We start from the raw sequence: 13,719 nt of genomic DNA, 5'->3' as shown, positions 1-13,719 counted from the left end.
AAAATAAAAAGCTTTGTTTACAGGAGAATGATTATATTCAGCTCAGTAAATAAATATATGGACTGAGAAGATAAAAATGTTAAGCCTTCAAAATTTGGCTCTAGGTCTTGGTGTTTCTTGTCCTGTTAGTTTAACTTTGTGCCATTCTCTCTTCATTTTCTTCAGATGCCAAGTGAAATAATGATTAGTCTTTTGAGGCAAAAAGATATTTGTTTCTAATTTCTCAAAATCAGTTTTGGTTTCAGAGGACAGTAATCTGTGTAGCAAATATATTTTAGTGTGTAACAATTTCAAAATCCTAAAACAGTCTTGAAGCAGGGCTAAATATGAATCTCTGTCACAGCATATTTGATAGTCTAAGTGATGTGAGAGAGAATTCAGAACTTTAGAGTAGAAAGGCTGAATGAAGAAACAGCATTGCTTCTTGTGGCCATGAGTCTCTTCAAAATTGTATTGATGCAGGTATATATGAGTTTCATACTAAACAAGTAGAATGTTATAAAATACATTCTCTGAAGCATTTGATATTGCTTAACAAGCACAGTGTGAAATATCAGGTAATAAATTCTTTTGTTTCTACACTAACATTTGTCCTGAAGAGAAGTGATTTGCTTCAAGATTAAATATTGATTATAGAGATTGCACGCAGTAATGTAAAATATTGCTGTTTAGAAATGTTTGCAAACCTATGCTTTTGAGTTCAGATTGCGGTAAATTTGCTTCTAAGGCAATGAAATACAAGGACCAAAAGGGGGAAAACTCTTTATAATTAGAAAAAAACAGGCACTACATTTTCATAATGCTTTCTGCGTGATTGTTTTTAAAGATAAGATAATGTGCAGTTTACTTTTCATAATTTAACATGATTACTGTTTGAATAATTCATTTTTTTCCCTTTGTGTTACCTGGTAAAAAGCCCAAAATATCTTTTCCAGCAAGGAACACAACTCCTATTTGTACTGTTTTGTATTAATAGAAGGTGAATAAGCATTGTATTAAACTTTACAGATGAATATGGCTTGAGTTTGCCTCTTGGAGATGAATATGAAAGAAAGAAACATAAGCTAAAGGAGGAACTTCGACAAGATTATAGACGATATCTTTCTCAGGTAAAACCTCTTTGAAATTAGTCTCTGATTTTTAACAAAAAACAAAATCACCATGAAAGTCTTTTGAGAAGACAGAATTCATTCTGAGCTGTCACAATTTCAGAGACCTGTTTCCAGAATAAAGGTGGTTTAAAATGCTAACACCATGAGGGGCTATGTGTTCTAGACTTTCACAGATCCTGCTGTTTTGAGATTTCAAATTACTGTAATACAACTTGATTAAAAATATTTTTAATTTTTTTTTACTCTTCTTGGGTATTTAACATGCCAAACAGGTATTTGCTTAATAAGTTATTACCCATATTATGATCTTATAACTCAGGTAAAAATATTCATTTAGCCAATATGGTGCTTCAGTTCTTCAGCATGTTTTTACAATTCTATCTATTTGATTATAAAGAAGGCTGCTGTTCCACTTAGTACAGTGTATGAGATACCACTGTGATGATTTAAAACATAAACTTGTATGGAAGAAGCTTGACACAATTTTTATCTTTGTGGGAGTGGCAGGGAGGGGAATAGTTTAAATCTGGTTTTAATTTATCAGATTTTAAATGTTAAATGAAAAAAATCAAGTTTAATGTAATTTTTGCTGTGTGTGCCTAGTGTCATTGCCTGCCTGTTTGTTTAGAATACTTGAATAAATAGGTTTTTTTAAAAATTGTTGTTTTATTATTGGTAAAATCAAATGGTTTTAATGGAAGACACTTTATGAATAGTCTGTTTTCCCTGACTTTTAGGGTATTTCACAGGCAAAAAGAAAGGTAGGGTGTTGGCAATATGTTTTTTCTCCCCTGCCCAAATTAACTTTTTGCTTTGTTATAATCAGGTTTGTGCAAATGAAATGGATTAAAAAATCGTGATTTTTGTGCGTGTTGTGTGCTTGTGTGTGCTGCTGTTGTGATTAACAGTACCTGTATGCTTGCTTATTGCAAGATATACTATGCTTATTATTTCCTGTTAATATAATTATACAACATTTGTTGATTTCTTCTTTGCATTTGCTATCAGTGCTATATCATGCTGACTCTTCAATTGTTTGTTTCTTATGGTAGAAGACTTGCTACAAAGCATGCCCCCCAGTCTTCATCAATTACATTAGGCAGGCACTTGTACATAAAGAATTTTTTAATGAACTTGGTCAAGTTTTTGAAAGAGCCCCCAACTAGTACAGTATGTGAAGAAAAAATAAAAACTACTTTTCAGGGGCTTCCTGCTCCTTTGCTACTATAGATGTCTCTTCAGTGAGGTGAAACTGACAGACTACATAGGGGAACAGTGGAACTGACTATGCATCAAACATTGGTGCCAATGCGCAAATTAAACAAACCGGTTCGGGGGGGGGAAAGGAAAATAGTTTTTTGACAAATTCTTTAAGTTATGTGTAATCTTAAGCATTACTTATAACTATAGTAGGTGCGGAAAGAATTGTGATTTTTTTTTTTAAATGTAGTGGTGTCCCTTTGAACCAATTTTAAATTAAAGCTTCTTAATAAAGGAGTGATGGGTGCCATGGTAGAAAGAGCAGCATTAAAAGACTAAATGCAATATGTTCTGTGTTGGGCTTCAAATTACAGAATATTTTTATATGAAATACTAACTCTTACTGTTTAATATGTTCAGTGTTAATAACCGCACTGGCACACAACAGAATTATCATATAGCAGTAGCAACTGTAACAACTGGCTTTTTAATCCTTAATTTCAGTGAGTTTTTGTAAAACAATTACTGTTTTTTATTCTTGTTTTAATTTGAAATTAATATACAATTTTAATTTAACATTCTAATAATGAAAATAATCTTCATTTTTATATTGAATTGCTTTATTCTCATTCAAAACATCCATAGAACATTTTATTTTACTTTTATATTTAGTGTTTTGATTGCAAGAATTACTGCTTGTTAATTCCATTCCTAATTGATTTCAGAGTGGTAGCTGTGTTAGTCTGTATCAGCAAAAAGAACGAGGAGTCCTCGTGGCACCTTAGACTAACACATTTATTTCAGCATATCCTGATCGTCACTACAAAAGTTTTTTTTTTCCTGCTGATAATAGCTCACCTTAATTGATTTGTCTCGTTAGAGTTGGTATGGCAACCCCCATCTTTTCATGTTCTCTGTATATATACATCTTCCTACTGTATTTTCCACTCCATGCATCTGATTTTTAGCCCACGAAAGTTTATGTCCAAATAAATTTGTTAGTCTCTAAGGTGCCACAAGTACTCCTTATTCCTAACTGAGATTCGTTTAGATATTAAGATTTTCTTTTGTGTCATACATATGTTAGCCGTATTAAACTTTTAAAAGTTGGGGGAGGAGATTAGACCTCGATCTCTAATTTCAGTCTTCAAAGTAAGGTGATGCTGTGATTCTGAGCAGCTCTTGAAGTATTTTGGTTGGTAACTTCTAAACTGTATGCTTCTCTAGAAAACAAAATTTTCATATCAATTCTGACTTTCTGTAAGCATCTTTTTAAAAATGGGAAGTTTATCATGAGAACTGTTTAAAATTTGGCAATAATTAAATATTGGCAAGGATTACAATGAATTCATTAATATTTTCCAGACACAAATATTATTCTTTCTATTAATCTAGCCCAATCTCAGTACCTGGATATTTGCATACAGTAGAACCTCAGAGTTACAGACACCAGAGTTATGAACTGACCAGTCAACCGCATACCTCATTTGGAACTGGAAGTACGCAATCAAGTAGCAGCAGACACACAACCCCCCAAAATCCACAAATACAGTTTAGTATTGTGTTAAATGCAAACTACTAAAAAAAAAAAAGGGGGGGGGAATTTAAAAAAAAATTGACAAGGTAGGGAAGCTATTTCTGTGCTTGTTTCATTTAAATTAAGATGGTTAAAAACAGCATTTTTCTTCTGCATAGTAAAGTTTCAAAGCTGTATTAAGTCAATGTTTAGTTGTAAACTTTTCAAAGAACAAACATAATGTTTTGTTCAGAGTTATGAACAACCTCCATTCTCAAGGTGTTTGTAACTTTGAGGTTCTACTGTAGTTGTTAACCCCGCTAAATCTACTCACTTGTAATTGCCAAGTATGATTCATAATGATATAGATTTAGACTGGAACAGATGGAAGTTGTCTCATTTGTTTGTGCCTCTAGGGTTGCACAAAACATATATACATTATAACAGAAAAAAATTATGCTAGTGAAATAAGACAGCAGACATGGAAACACAAGTGGACAATATTTTATTAAAAATGTTGTGTTATATAAAATAAATGATTGAGGATACACTGGAGATGATTTTAGGGGAATCTGTAGTAACTGTGTTAAAGGAGGCCAGATAAGATGGGTGAGATAATATCTTTTATTGGTCCAACTTCTTCTGAAGAACTCTATAATGCTCGAAAGCTTGTCTCTCTTACCAGCACAAGCTGGTCCAATTACTGATATTGCCTCATCCACCATGTCTCTCTAATATCCTGGGACTGACACGACTACAATTACTCTGCATACAACTTAGGGAGGCCACTCACTTTTGAAGCTGTATGTTTGCTATAGAGTTGTTAGATTGGAAGGGTTGACATTGACTTTTTGGTATGCTGTAGAGCGGGGTGGGCAAACATTTTGGCCTGAGAGCCACATCCGGGTGTGAAACTGTATGGAGGGCCAGGTAGGGAAGGCTGTGCCTCCCCAAACAGCCTGGCCTCCGCCCCCTCCCACTTCCCGCCCCATGCCTGCCCCCCTCAAAACTCCCGACCCATGCAACCCCCCGTGTTCCCTGTCCCAACTGTCCCGCCCCCTATCCACACCCCTGCCCCCTGACAGGCTCCTCGGGACTCCCACGCCTATCCAACTGCCCCTGTTCCTCATCCCCTGACAGCCCCCTGCCCCGCCCCCCGAACCTCTGCACCATCCAACCCCACCCTGTCCTCTGACTGCTCCCTGGGACCCACTGCCCCTTATCCAACCTCCCACTCCCTGCCCCCTTACCATCCCGGTCAGAGCAGCAGGAGCTTGCAGCCTGGCTGGAGCCAGCCGCTCTACCTGCGTGGCGGCATGACTGCGGGGGTGCGGCCAGGGGCTAGCCTCCCTGGCCAGGAGCTCAAGGGCTGGGCAGGATGGTCCTGCGGGCCGGATATGGCCCGTGGGCCGTAATTTGCCCACCTTTCTTGTAGAGTATAGATATTGTTAATATTGATATACAGATTAGTAACTATACACCGATATTCGGAATAAAGCAGATACACGTTGCTAGAATTGGAAGCATGGGCATATTTTCTTTAGTTGTTGATAGTGAAATTCTTTTCACATTTTCACTCATCACCAAGGTAACTTCTTGGAGAATTCTTTCATCCGCTTGTATTTTAATAGGAGGATTTAATAATGGTTGTATGGAAACAATATCTATTTTTAAATGAGAGAGGCAGTAATTCATATAGCAACCCTAAATAACTATGAAACAAAAGAATACAGAAAAGCTGTAGCAAATATTCAAATTAAATTAAGGCTAACAGGCCATCATTAATACGTAATATAGAGATAACAAAACCTTTTACCTGCAGTTTTCTTGGCTTTTGTTGGTTTGTATTCCAAAAATATCCTGCATTTCTAAAAAGTGAAGATATCCTTTCATTTCTCTTTTATTAAAGTGGAGCAAATTGCCCTGTCATATTCCAGAAGGTGTAATTCCTAAATCCTATACTGTATTTAGCAAGTAAAATTAGACAGTTCAAAACTTATTGAATTATTCATTTTGTTTTATACAGAAAAATTATCTGACAACGAATGAAGTAGATCCATATACTCAGGGACTATCTCTTCCTATTGGCGAGAGGAGGTCAGCCAAGGTAGGTGTGCAGGTGTAAATTAAGTAAATGCTTTATATAACTAATTAATTAAAAAAACTCTGAAGTTTTCAGTGTTGTGCACAAATAGACTTTCCAGCTGACAATAAAATACCTGCCAAACTTTTTATCCACTTCATATATGAACATATTCCTTTATCGTTAGGTCAATTTTAAATAAGGTGAAGCCTTCTAATTCTATAATAGACATTTTTTGATTGATTGATTTTTAATTATCAAGATTCTTTTTCCCTGGGTAATCCAGTATGTTGATTTGTAGGTAATGAAATGGGCAAATTTTCCTTTTAAGGAGGGCTGTCGATTAATCACAGTTAACTCACATGATTAACTCAAAAAAATTAATCGCAATTAAAAAAATGAATCATGGTTAATCACACCGTTAAACAATAGAACACCAACTGAAAGGAGTTAAATATTTTTGGATGTTCTTCTACATTTCAAATATATTGATTTCTATTATAATAGAGGTTTCAGAGTAGCAGCCATGTTAGTCTGTATCCGCAAAAAGAAAAGGAATACTTGTGGCACCTTAGAGACTAGCAAATTTATTTGAGCATAAGCTTTTGTGAGCTACAGCTCACTTCATTGGATGCATTCAGTGGAAAATACAGTGGGGAGATTTATATACACAGAGAACATGAAACAATGGGTGTTACTATACACACTGTAACCAGAGTGATCATGTAAGGTGAGCTATTGCCAGCGGGGGGGAACCTTTAGTAGTGATAATCAAGGTGTGTATAATCTCGTTAAGGTGTGTATGGTAACACCCATTGTTTCATGTTCTCTATGTATATAAATCTTCCCACGGTATTTTCCACTGAATGCATCCGATGAAGTGAGCTGTAGCTCACAGAAGCTTATGCTCAAATAAATTTGTTAGTCTCTGTGGTGCCACAAGTACTCCTTTTCTTATTATAACACAGAAGACAAAGTGTACACAGCTCACTTTATATTATTTTTTATTACAAATACTTGCACTGTAAAAATGATAAACAAAATAAATAGTATTTTTCAATTCACCTCATACAAGTAATGTAGTGAAATCTCTTTATTGTGAAAGTGTAACTTACAAATATAGATTTTTTTTTTTTTGTTATATAACTGTTCTCGAAAACAAAACAATGTAAAACTTGGGCGCCTACAAGTTCACTCAGTCCAACCAATCGTTAAGACAAGCAAGTTTGTTTACGTTTATGGGAGATACTGCTGCCTGCTTCTAATTTACAATGTCACCTGAAAGTGAGAACAGGCGTTCGCGTGGCACTTTTGTAGCCGGTGTTACAAGGTATTTACGTGCCAGATATGCTAAACGTTCGTATGTCCCTTCAAGCTTCAGACACCATTCCAGAGGACATGCTTCCGTGCTGATGATGCTCATTAAGAAAATAATGTGTAAATTACATTTGTGACTGAACTCCTTGGGGGAGAATATAGGCTGTTAGTTGCTTAACCCTTTCCTGCTCAGTGTCACACAAGGTCACAGAGGAAGTCTGTGGAGCAGCGGGGACCTGAATCCAGATTTCCCACATCCTGTGCTTGCACTCTAACCACTGGACAATCCTTCCTTTTGTGTGTGTGGGTGGGTGTGGTGGGGATGACGACTGCAGAATCTGTCTCCCTCTGAAGAACAATTCAGTAGAAACTTCCTAGATTTTTAGCAGTTAAATACACAGGAAGATTCTGCCCGCATTGGGCATGCTCTGGACTGGGACTGAGCCTATTTCTCCTATGCTCTCATTGACTCCCCTGATGGGTCCAGGTAGCATGGAGGAGGAAGCTGTCTAATTTGAACGTAGAGGGGACAAAAACTGCAGGTCACTTTACCTAGCACCTAGTAAGAGATTAAGACTCACCATAACTTGCCCTGGGCTCTTTCCTTGAAAGGTCATAAGGTTGTAAAGACTTAGTTTTCTTCGAGTGCTTGTCCATACGTATCCCATTGTTTATGTTCATGCACCCAGTGTACTTGAGTTCAATTTGTTTTGGCCAGCATTGTCTTCTGGGGACTATGTCTGTGTCCCAAATGTTCTTGTGTCTCTGACTGAGAGCATACAAGATAAGGCGATCCCAGTCCCGTCTGAGTTCCTTCTCACCACCCATGACTACGAGTTGGAATTTGGAGTGTCCAAACTTGTTTGCTCTCTGTGTGGCTATTCTTTGTTATGTAAGTGGTTGTATATAATTAGGCAGTTATTAGTGTTAAAGAATCTCTCCATCCAACCTCCAGTACAACTGCCTCTCCAGCAATACATAATATCTCAAAGAGTCAGTTATATCCTCCATATGCATCCACACACTCTGTGCCTCATGGCATGGACACTGGCTGGGTAACATCAATAGAGAGTATCTTAACTGAAGTGCAAAACATTCTTATCCACAGTAGAAAGGACTCTGAAGGGTATGTTTAATCTGGCAGTTGGAAAAGATTCATTGTCTGGGCACAACAACACCAGTTACCTCCGTTTCTCACTTAGATATCAGATATACGGGGGTACCTTCTATTATTAAAGAACTCCAGATTTTCAGTGAGCTCTCTGAGGATTCACCCGGGAGCCATCTCAGCCTCCCACCCTCCAATTTAGGGGTATTCCACATTTTTACACCCTACAGTGGTTTGGTTCCTAAAAGGCCTTCTGAAGGTATATTCCCCCAGTCAGAGAACCTCGCTCTCCTTGGGATCTAAATATTGCACTGATGAGTGTTTGTGTCCACCCTTTGATCCACTATCAACACGTTCCCTGTTTAATCTTTCCATCAAAACAGCCTTTTCGGTAGCAATAACATTGACCAGAAGGGTAGGTGAGACACAAGCACTAACGCAGGGCACCCAGATACAGCTTTTCATAAAGACGGTGTGTTGTTGAGACCTCACCCAAAATTTATACAGAAGATAGACTTTGACTTCCATTAGGGATGTAAAAGTTTAATCGGTTAACCAATAAGCTTGATGCTTATCGGTTTTTAATCGGTTTCAGTTAACGATTAAACTGCGCTGCCGCCGCTGGGCATCCTGGCTGCCGCTGCCTGCATTCGGGGACCCCCACTGCTGCCTGGTCCTGGCTGCTGGGTGTGCTGGGATCCCTGGGTGTGGCGGTGGCAGCAGCAGCGGGGATCCCTGGGTGCGGTGGTGGCGACAGCAGCGGGGATCCCCGGGCGTGGTGGTGGCAGTGGAGCCCCATGTAAAATGTGGGGGGGCTGCAGCACCTTCCTCCCTCCCCGCACATCTAGTTCCCCGGTTAAACATTTAACTGATAGAATTCGAATAGGTTACACGGTTACTGTTTTTACATGGTATTTACATTCCTAACTTTCATCATAACCAGATTATATGCTTACCTGTATATTTCCCAAAACCACATTCAAACAAAAGTGGGGCTAAGTGTCACACCCTGGACATTCTTAGGGCACTATCTTTCTACATTGATAGAACTAAGACATTTAGGGTATACTTCAGACAAGTGGTTCTCAACCAGGAGTACATGTACCCCTGGAGGTACTCAGAGGTCTTCCAGGGAGTACTCATCTAAATCAGTGTTTCTTGACATGGGGCTCGCAGCCCCAAGGATGGTCATGGAATGGGTTTAGGGGGGGTCACAGATGCAGGGTTGGCATTAGGAGGTGACAAGCAGGGCAATTGCCTGGTTGCCTCACGCCATAGGGGCCCCCCCAGGGAAGCTAAGTTTCATGCTCCAGCCCCGGGTGGCAGGGTTTGGGCTTCAGACAAGGCTCACAAGTGTAAAACAGGCTCAGTATCACACTGAAATGTGAGTACAATACTTATATTCCAATGGATTTATTTTATAATTACATGGTAAACATGAGAAAGCAAGCAATTTTTCAGTAATAGTGTGCTGTGATACTTTTGTATTTTTATGTCTGATTTTGTAAGCAAGTAATTTTGAAGTGAGGTGAAACTGGGGGTACTCAAGACAAATTAGATTATTGAAATGGGTACAATCATCTGGAAAGTTTCAGAACCACTGCTCCAGACTGTTCATAGCTTATGGAGACTGGGTGAGAGGTCACACCATTTCAACATAAAGATTTTTTAACTGGATTTTTACTTGTATGGGTCTGTGCTATGAATTAGCTAACATAGATCCACCAGTGGGAGTGAGAGCCTACTCTGTGAGAGTGCAAGCAGCTTCTGTTACTTCTTTGAGAAATGTTCTAATACTAAAAATATGTAGGGCACCTACCTGTGTTCAGTGCACATGTTCATCCAGCATAGTGGTAATGTCAGTGTTAATCCACATAGTGGTAATGTCAATGTTAATTTTGGTGGGGCTGTCCTACAGTCATTGTTTAGGTAGAATTCTAGTACCCACCTCCTGTAATCTAGGTCACTGCTTGTGAGTCACGATTAGTAGAGTGTATATATTGACAAGCACTCAAAGAAGAAACTATTACTTCTCTTCCAGTAACTGGTTCTTCAAAATGTGTTGTCTCTATATATTCGATGACCTGTCCTCCATCCCTGTTACTGTGGAGTCTGATAACACCTGGATTCTGGTGAAGGTGAAGGATACTGGAGAAGGAATTGTGAGGTGGTTGGGATGTCCCACCCTTAATACCCTCATTTAGAGGCATAAGGATGCTGAGGGTGCAGACACGGCTTCCAATGGATACTGCTGGCCAAAAGAATCTGAACTCAAGCTATTGGGTTTATATGCACCAGTAATGGAGCACATATGGATGACACATCTCAGAGAACCCACAATTACTGTAAATTGACAAATCTTTCCTTCTAGTATCTTGATACCAAAATCTAAGGGGATGTGGGTGATACCATCTAAACCCAAGAACCATGCTGCCCTGGTACCAACCCTAGCACAGAGTGCTACTCTGCACTCAGTGCTTCTCCCACACTGACTACATGTGTGAAGGGTACCCTCCACCTCTGTACAGACTAATTGTATGATACTTCTTGCTATCTCTGCACCAAACAGTATATTGTACTGAGCGACTTGTCAGTGGGTCTGGAACCGAAGTAACTGGTGCTGGAAAGGCTCAGGGAGGTTGTTGCAATGCTCCCAGCCATGGAGTCACAGAGCCTGCCAGGCCAGGCTCCTATACCAGCCTCCCCTTTTCACAGGCAAGGCACTCTGGACAGGATTGCCCTTCCTTTAGAAGAAGTATACTCTTTTTCTTGTCTGCTGAGGGCATCAGAGAATTATTCCCTGTACATTCTCAGTCTACCCCCATGGGCAGCTCAGTGGGAGCCAAGGAGTGATTCCAGGGAAGACTGAGAGTTGGTAGAAAGAAGTTGGAGCCTTATAATGACCCCACCATATTTTGTATCCCCTGAGGTGTGCTCCAGCACACTATTCTTACCAGTAAAGGCTGTGGCCATGCTGGACCCCCGGGGGTGTTCAGCCCTACTCCTGGAAGCCAGCTTCATCTATTAGGTGAGGGAGACCTAGACCTATACACAAGAGGCAAATTAAGCCTCCTCAGTCATCTCAGCTGCTTGAATCTTCAGCTACTTGAGAGGCAAGAGGAAGAACAATTTCTAGGGAAAGAACATCTAGTTCTGGCTGCAATATCCTCATTTTCTCCTCACAAGCCAGAGAGCTCACATACATTGGCATCTGTGGGCAAATTTAAGGTTTTCCAGCCTTAATAAAGTGGATGGTGGAAGTCTTAAACATTCTCCTGAAAGCTGTTCATGAGTAAAAACACAATCTCTTGGACATACTGCACTTGTCAACTCAAGGGAGTTTAGCCATGCCAGTAAATGATAGTCTTCTGGAACCTGCTAAATCCATCTGGTGTGCTCTGGATTCTGTTTCTGTCACATGCAAAAGAGCACATAGGAGATAATGAGTGTGCAAGAAGGGATCTGAATATTTTACTCTCATCCTATAGCCATCTTCTTGTGTAAGCAGTACAAGAGAGAAGGAAATGGCAGGGACCACTAAAATGGATCCAATTTAATGGTCCCTGCAGGGGGAAAAAAATTCCCCCCAAACTGGTTCTTTTCTGCCAGAAAGTATACTAGTCTGCAAACCTTCAAATGACAGTAACAAAATATCCAGTGTTGCTCTCTAAATATGACTTTTTAGATGGGGAGCAAACTGTCTAATTGCACTGATAAATTGCCCAAGAAGCACCAGGAAGTCCCTAATGGCTGAAGGTCAGCCGACTACACACACAACTCTGCAGGCTTTGCTGGATGCCTCAGCAGCATGTACAATGGTTACAGCAATAGGGTCGTCATGGCTTCAATCATCCCCTAAAGAGGTCCAGGCAAAATTGAGGATCTCCCAGTGGAAGGTAATGAACTTTTTAGCTGTGGCACTGACAGAGCCCTCTGTACTTCAAGAGATTCATGGGCAACTCTGGTCTTCTTGGTGCTTGAGGTTTCTGAGTCTTAAGAGGAAACAGTTGAGACAATCATATTTCAGAGAGCGTTCGTTGATACAATTCTATGATTAGCCACTGAGATCTTTGGACCCACCGAGGAAGAAGCAGAGATTCTACAGGAAGTGACTTTTTGCTGCCTTCTTAGCTGCCCTGCTATCTGGGACTTCAGATAGTCAGATCCTTGACAAAGGTAGTAAGCCTACCTATTTGAAGCCTCCATGGTGGACACACAAGGTATGAAGATCATGGTTCCTAAAGGAGGTGGAATGGTTTAAAACAAAAAGGGTCCTCTGGTTAAAGGGCAGGGCTTTTATTCCCACTACTTTTTAATCTTTTTTTTTTTTTTTTTTAAAAGTGGGAGTTGAAAGCCAATCCTCGACGTTTGTCTCAAAATCTGCATCCTATTTTCCAGATTCTGAATGATGACCCTAACTTCTGTAATCCCTTCATTTGATCCTCAGGAGTGATTTGCAGCTCTTGATCTGCAAGATGCCCCCTGTCATGTCTCATTTCTTCACCGTCAAGCTGGAAGGGCATATCAAGTGGGGTCCCGTAAGGATCAGTTCTGGGTCCGGTTCTGTTCAGTATCTTCATCAGTGATTTAGATAATGGCGTAGAGAGTAAACTTATAAAGTTTGCAGATGATACCAAGCTGGAAGGGGTTGCAAGTGCTTTGGAGGATAGGATTAAAATTCAGAATGATCTGGACAAACTGGAGAAATGGTCTGAAGTAAATAGGATGAAATTCAATAAGGACAAATGCAAAGTACTCCACTTAGGAAGGAACAATCAGTTGCACACTTATAAAAAGGGAAAAGTCTGCCTAGGAAGGAGTACTGCAGAAAGGGATCTGGGGGTCATAGTGGCAAGCTAAATATGAGTCAATAATGTTACACTGTTCCAAAAAAAGCAAACATCATTCTGAGATGTATTTGCAGATGTGTTGTAAGCAAGACACGAGAAGTCATTCTTCCACTCTAATGTGCGCTGAGTAGGACTCAAATGGAGTATTGTTCTGGGTGCCATATTTCAGGAAAGATGTGGCCAAGTTGGAGAAAGTCCAGAAAAGAGCAACAAAAATGATTAAAGGTCTAGAAAACATGACCTATGAGGGAAGATTGAAAAAAAGGGTTTGTTTAGTCTGGAGAAGAGAAGACTGAGGGAGGACATGATAACCGTTTTTAAGTACATAAAAGGTTACAAGTAGAAAGGAGAAAAATTATTTTCTTTAACCTCTGAGGATAGAACAAGAAGCATTGGGCTTAAATTGCAGCAAGGGCAGTTTGGGTTGGATGTTAGGAAAAACTTGCCTAGGGAGTTCGTGGAATCTCTTTTAGTGGAGATTTTTAAGAGCAGGTTAGACAAACACCTGTCAGGGATGGTAGATAATACTTAGT

General features: G+C 39.6%; 1 protein-coding gene across 6 annotated transcripts in view; it reads left to right on the top strand.

The window, feature by feature from the left end:
* The window catches only part of CSPP1 (centrosome and spindle pole associated protein 1), a 182,784-nt gene that overhangs the window by 24,207 nt on the left and 144,858 nt on the right, over window positions 1–13,719 (top strand). For 5 of the 6 annotated variants that reach the window (XM_077810174.1, XM_077810173.1, XM_077810171.1 and 2 more), the window contains exons 5-7: window positions 1,009–1,109; window positions 1,850–1,873; window positions 5,855–5,935. In XM_077810174.1, the coding sequence (XP_077666300.1) occupies window positions 1,009–1,109; window positions 1,850–1,873; window positions 5,855–5,935 (206 nt within the window). The remainder of the gene's footprint in view (window positions 1–1,008; window positions 1,110–1,849; window positions 1,874–5,854; window positions 5,936–13,719) is intronic. The other variant, XM_077810172.1, reaches the window with a different exon arrangement.

The sequence above is a fragment of the Eretmochelys imbricata genome, chromosome 2, assembly GCF_965152235.1.
Source record: "Eretmochelys imbricata isolate rEreImb1 chromosome 2, rEreImb1.hap1, whole genome shotgun sequence".
Lineage (NCBI taxonomy): Eukaryota > Metazoa > Chordata > Testudines > Cheloniidae > Eretmochelys > Eretmochelys imbricata.
This window is presented reverse-complemented; position numbering and strand designations above follow the sequence as displayed.